The 6,445-nt window shown below is 31.9% G+C and overlaps 1 protein-coding gene across 1 annotated transcript; it reads right to left on the reverse strand.

The window, feature by feature from the left end:
• Positions 1 to 5,643: 5,643 nt before the first annotated feature.
• LOC142640268 (uncharacterized) lies at positions 5,644 to 6,210 on the reverse strand. Its single transcript, XM_075814339.1, has one exon. The coding sequence runs from the start codon at positions 6,208 to 6,210 to the stop codon at positions 5,644 to 5,646; it is 567 nt and encodes a 188-aa protein (XP_075670454.1).
• Between the last annotated feature and the right edge of the window lie 235 nt (positions 6,211 to 6,445).

Raw genomic sequence — 6,445 nt, forward strand, 5'->3', positions numbered from 1 at the left:
TGCTCTTCTATTTTTTTTTTTGTAAAGGTTAATAATTTGCATCCATTATAATTTGCATCACACCCCTAATTTTTTTTGTGATTAAAAAAATGTAGTAATCTCAAATTATAATGGATTCAAATTATTAACTTTTACAAAAAATAATAATAATAGAAGAACCTCTGAGCTCGCGCCTGAGCACGTGGTCAAAGGCTAGTATAGAATTAAAAATTTTAATCTTTTATTAATAAACTCTACTAATAATCAATATAAATAATATAAATTTCTCAAAAAAAAATAAAAAATATAAATTATAGTTGAAAGTTGAAACTTAAACAAAATAATTTACCAACTTGTATTATTTTAAATTTTACTATGAAATCGGATATTTTTATTATCAATAAATTAAAAATACAGCTTGATATCTTAGAAATTTATTTACAAACTTACAAAATTTAATATTAAATTAATACAAGTATGGTTTTATAAACAAATATCATTATATATTTTACATTGAGTATCATGCTCACAAGTTTGTTCACTAACATATTATTATATTTGTGTTTCACTCCTTTAAGAGTAAAATCCAAAATTTGGCTTAATCCTAGCTCATTGGTTAAATAAACAAATACAAATAAGTTTTTCCCTGAGTCATACCAGGTAGATTTGACTCATTAAAATTGTTTGTAAATAGTTTAGTTCATTTACAATCCTAAAGATTGCAATACAACTTGAAGTTGAAATTTTCTTTCCTCCCAAAATAATTATTTTTAACATTTTATTTAATGATTAATTCTAAAAATAATTATTTTTAACATTTTTTCCAAAGTCAAACTGAGTAGATTTTGACTCATAAAAATTGTTTGTAAATAGTTTAGTTCATTTACAACCTTAAAGATTGCGACACAACTTGAAGTTATAATTTGCATTCCTCCCAAAATAATTATTTTTAACATTTTATCCAATGATTAATTCTAAATACATAAAACTTTCAACATATTTTACTTTAAGTAAACCTATATTACCAATATTTTAAAAAATAAAATACTAATTGTAGGGATAAAAAGTTCAGAAATATGTATTGAGCCATGGACCTTGTCCGAGGACAAGTAGACGTTAGTGAATGGGTAGAAATTAGTGGGTTATGAAAAGGTAATGACTATGAGAATCTAGGAAGGTAGTCCAAGGAGGAATATCTCATCGGCTAATCAAAGCAGATGTCAGAAGGTGTAGCCTGCCATCAAGAGCAACACTCCGGAGGATTTCATGGATAAGAATAAATATCAAGAAAACATAGGGCAAAGGGAAGCTAAGAAATATCTAAGAGAAAACTGCTACCACCGCATTGAAGGTTCTGCAGCTAACTCTCTGGCCATATTAATGTGGAGGTAATACCTGAATAATGATATTCAGCCTTACAGCTACTCCTAGAGACTTCAAGAAAGTGTTGATGAGACAAAGATCAAAGCCAGCCAATTGACCTACACGTGGAGGGTGGAGATGAAGAAAGGAAGATAATAGAAGAGCGAAAGAAGCCTTTTACAAAGGGTCTATTTGAGAATCTGTAGGAAAAAACACTGTAGCTACAAGAGCTGAAATTGTAGTCAACTAAAAGAAATATATTCAAGAACCGTTCACCTCGGACTTTGCTGAGGAAGGATTCTTTTGCAAAAAGCTTACTTTTCTCTGTTTTCATATCATCTTTAGTCCATGTTGAACATTGTTCATTCCATTAGAGCCTAGTTTTAGCCAATTCTCTACAAATTCATTGTATTGGGCTCTTTGGGTCTTAATCCTATTACCTCTTGGTTTTAGGACTCAAAACTTGTCCTTACACTAATCCAACTAAAACTTACTTATCAAAAGTTTTGAAAATTTTAAAAAATAACTTTATTATTTATTTTACCTTATTATATAACCAAATAAATTTTTTTTACATAATTTAGTTTTATACTGTAAGGGCTCAAATTGACCCAAAGCCCAACGATTATGAACAGTGGCCCAACAAGCCCACGACAATTAATTTGTTAGAGAGTTGGCTTGATAGATGAAAACTTAACGAATCAAATATGGATCACAGTGAGTGGGTCTAGTATTGTTATGGCTGTAAGATAAAATTTGAAGAAAAATATTCCTCGGCCAAGTCTAAGGAGGATATATTCTTATATAAGTTTCAGACTTGTAACAATGTTCAGAGTTCTTCGTTACATTGAATTCTTAGCTTTCTCCTTTCTTTTCTCCGATGCCCCCCTCATGCAAAGGAATACTTTCCCTTTTATACTCTTCCTCATTCTCCCATCTTAGCCTTCCACTTGTTGATCAAACAATTAATCTCCTGGATGCTTGTCCTATTAGTTCCTTCTTTAAATCTCTGTGTGTAGCTGTAAGACTTAAAATCACTGTTTAAGTATCACTTCCACATTAATGTGGCCAGTTGGTTAGGTATAGAGTATTCAATATGGTGGTAGCAACTTTCTTCCTAGATATTCCTCACTTCTCAGTTGACTCACATCTTCGGAACTTATCTTTCTAAGCATGGTTTCCCCTTGCTTAGTATTTGTAGGGTTGGTTGGGCTTCAGACCTCCGTTCTATCATCCGAGGAAGTTTAGCTTCTCGGACAACATCACTTGTTTGTTATTAGTGGCCCTCTTCCTCGGCCCCGTAACCTACTTGCCCTTATTATCACTTGGTTGTCCTCGGGCTCTTTAGCATCCTCGGACGTGGCCCATGACCCAACGCTCTTATCTGATTCTCTTATTGCATTCAACAAGAAAATAAAACAATTTTGTTATTTATGTTTACTATATATTTTAGTACTCAATTTTGATAATACTATTAAAACAATTTTTAATTTATATATATTTTATTATATTATTAAAATTTTAGTTTGTATAGAGTTATTTATTCAATTTTGACTATATTTTTAAATATATTTTTCAATTTATATATAATTAGGACAAAATTTAGCTACAAAACTGGTTGTAGCATTAGGTTATAATCGTACTCAATATCTTTTTATTAGAGGTGAATTTTGGTAAATCTACCATTTGAGTACGTCTTCTTCTTATATTCTCTATGCTTGCAAAATTTCTAAAAAATTAAAAATCAATAGCTATGTTATCAATAAATTATTTAAATTGCAAGTTTTTGTAATTTAAAATTATGCATAAAATACAAGCTTATAGATCATATAGTAAATAATATTCGATTTACAAAAAATTTAACATGTGTATTAAGAGCGTAAAATACATACAATTTAATGGTTTGATTTTCAAAATATGTAGTAATATTTATTTTATTGAGTAAGGTTGTAGATTTAGGTTACAACTAATTTTGTAACTAAATTTTTTTTATATAATTATTGATTAGTTATCTTTCCAAAGTCAATGTTAAAATTCTAAAATAAAAAGAAAATAAATATTCAAGTAGTTAAAACTTAAAAAAACAAATTTATCTCTCTTTTTCCCAGTTTTTTTGTTATAGTAACTTTTCACTATCTCAACAAAAGCTTTATGTGTGTGTGTGCAAGAGCCATATAGTGGCACTACTTTGTCTCATTTATAAGTTTTAACTAAGATGGGAGAAGATCCCCCTCCTGTTAGGAAGAGAACTAACGTCATATATATTAAATGCTAAATTTTCTTTGAAATTTGCAAAACTTTCCTTGTATTTATTCATTTGAATTGTATTTGTATTGAAACAAAAAGATTATGATCTAAAATTGGAATTTCGTTCAACCGAAATTCCCATGTTAGGCAACTCGAGCAAACTTGATAGTTTTAAAAATCAATTAAGTTAGAAAGTCTCGCTTGTATTTTGCCTAACACTCACTTAAGTGAGTTGGCACTTGAGAAAAATTAGCGTTATTATCAATTAGATAATTTTTTTTGGGTAAATCAATTAGATAGTTTCTATATTGTAATAAATACTCAATCACAAGAATTAAATCATTTGTATAGTTATTGTTGAAAATGGAACTTAACTATTATGTGTAGAAGGTTCAGAATTTAAATGGTTGTAGTAGTACTTACTCTTCCAGTTTATGCCATAACTTTGCAACGAACGCGTTCACCCATGAATTTCATTAAAATTAGGTATTGCAACAAAATAGAAGATAATAGTGTAATGGATTTTTTTATTTTGTTTATTAAAAGAGAAATTGCTACGAAATTTAGTACAAAATTAATCATAGACATTTTCTGGGATTTAAAATAATGCCATGTTCCATTTTGATATGCCAATAATTATTGAGTTGGAATCTATTAAGAAACAAATTTGTGTATTTATTTCTCAAAAAAAAAAAAAGTTTATTTGTGTTCTTTTTTTGTTTATACAAATAGATGCTACTTTTATATTTCACTAGTAGTCTGCTTGTGTAATGCGCAAATTAATTAAATTTTTTTGCAAGAGAAAAAAAAAGTATTTTACAAATATGGTATACGACGTGTTAATTTATTTCTATCTTTATTATTCTCAAATATATTTGGTCCTCATAGGTAAAATTCAACATATTTCTTATTCATGAATTTTATCTTTGGTTCTCCTCAGATAAAATCCTCGCCCTATCTTAGAAAGAAGAAGAGAAAAAGTCTAGATGATGTTTGTACGCGATACTCTCTGTTTATATTTATTTGGGAAAAAAAATTGATGGAACAATATTTTCTAGGAGGGTGTAATTAGAGGGTTTTATACTAAAATCTGTATAGAATTTAATCTGAATAAGATATTTGGCAAAGGACTCCTAGCTATTAGTGGGTATTTCTCCAATTGGGTCAACTAGTAGGAGTAGTTACATATTTTGGTTGTAATTAAAATCAATTTATTTCATTATTTCATTTGTTAATTGATTAATTAATGAAATTGATTCTTAAAAAAAAAAATATTGACAATCGCATGATCTCTAAGGAGAGAACACCATCCAAAAAATGTTCACAAATAATCTTCGATGGCCAGCCTTGAAATCTTCTCTAAAATTGTTACTATTTCCACTAGATCAGTCTGTGTATTTCTTTTTCTTTTAATCATGTAAAGGACACTGTAATATATATACACACACTGTAATATAAAAGACAGAATAATATGTTAATATATGTAGACTTCCAAAGATGATAGGATTTGAAGATAATCAATTAATAATAGGTTTGCATAATAAATTAGTAAAAGGGGGAAATTGTTAAAATACTTAGGAAGGAATTTTTTAAACCAATTTAAGGATCTTCGTTTCTTTCCCTATGCAGAAAACGCAGTTACAAAAGTGGTCAAGGATATAAGGAGCCCTACAACTTTTTTTTTTGAAAGGCCGCCCCAACAGGGGAAAGGCACTACGTAATATTAATGGTTTCAGCAAGATACAGAGCATAGGAAATTACAGGGACTTCCTCCATCCAAGTGCAAAAAGGAGAAAAATTACAAGCAGCTCGTGCTAGACTGTGAGCTACTGAGTTTCCTTGCCTGCGAGTGTGTTGGAAGGTCAAGCTGCTGAAGTGAGTAGATAGAGCCTTTATGTCAGCAACTATATGCCCAAAGGGAGCAGCAGAAAATACACCACTCTTCATAGCTCGAATAGCAATTTCTGAATCACCTTCAAGGATGACTTTATCAAACCCAAGTTCTTTGGCGAAGATAAGAGCCCTCCGCGCTGCTAACACTTCCACCATCTCCACTTAAGTGGGTAGAGGAATAACTTGTGTCAGTGCAGCCATAACTAGACCACAGTCGTTACGAATGATGGTGCCCAAACCAGCTACTGCGCGCTCCTGGAAAACAGCTCCGTCAAAATTGGCTTTGAAGCACCCAGACGGGGGAGGCATCCATTTTGTAGAGGTTAGAGCAGGAGGGGGTTTAGAGGGAGAGGAGTTGGCCAGATTGAATTCTTGGAGGGTTTCTCTAGCCAATAGATTGATCAGATTCAGCTCAGCCATTTTTTCTCCCATTCTCAATTTATTCCTTCTGAACCAAATCAAGTATGCGAGCATTGCGAACAGGTCCGTGGGGTGAGATTTCTCCAAACAGATGCAGAACACCTCTAAGAAAGACGAACACCCAGTAGTTTCAATCATCAGCTCACCAAAGTGCACGACCCAAACCTCTTTGAGTGATGGACAAGACCAAAGAGCAAGCAATGTGGACTCTGGCTTGGCACCGTAGGCTTGACAAATTGGGTCTGTGAGGACCTTCCTCTTTACGAGATTAACTCGGGACGGAATAGCATCCTTAGTTGCGCGCCACATCAGGGTCTTTGCTCTATTGGGAATTCTCAGTTTCCAATGGCCCTTCCATATGCTCCTTGGTTGTGATATATTTGGCAATCCAACATTTGAAATCAACTCCAGTCACCAAGAGCCTATAGCCTCCCTTAACTGAGTAGATTCCATCCACATTGCTCGGCCAACACAGCTTGTCAACAGTATCACTCAAACTGATGGGAATGGATTTGATCATCTTGGCTTCAAGAGGCAGGAAGTT

This window comes from Castanea sativa, chromosome 6, assembly GCF_040712315.1.
Source record: "Castanea sativa cultivar Marrone di Chiusa Pesio chromosome 6, ASM4071231v1".
Taxonomy (NCBI): domain Eukaryota; kingdom Viridiplantae; phylum Streptophyta; class Magnoliopsida; order Fagales; family Fagaceae; genus Castanea; species Castanea sativa.

Bases quoted from the DNA above. Each gene is read 5' to 3' on its own strand.
- LOC142640268 (XM_075814339.1), bottom strand. From the start codon at position 6,210: ATGTGGCGCGCAACTAAGGATGCTATTCCGTCCCGAGTTAATCTCGTA.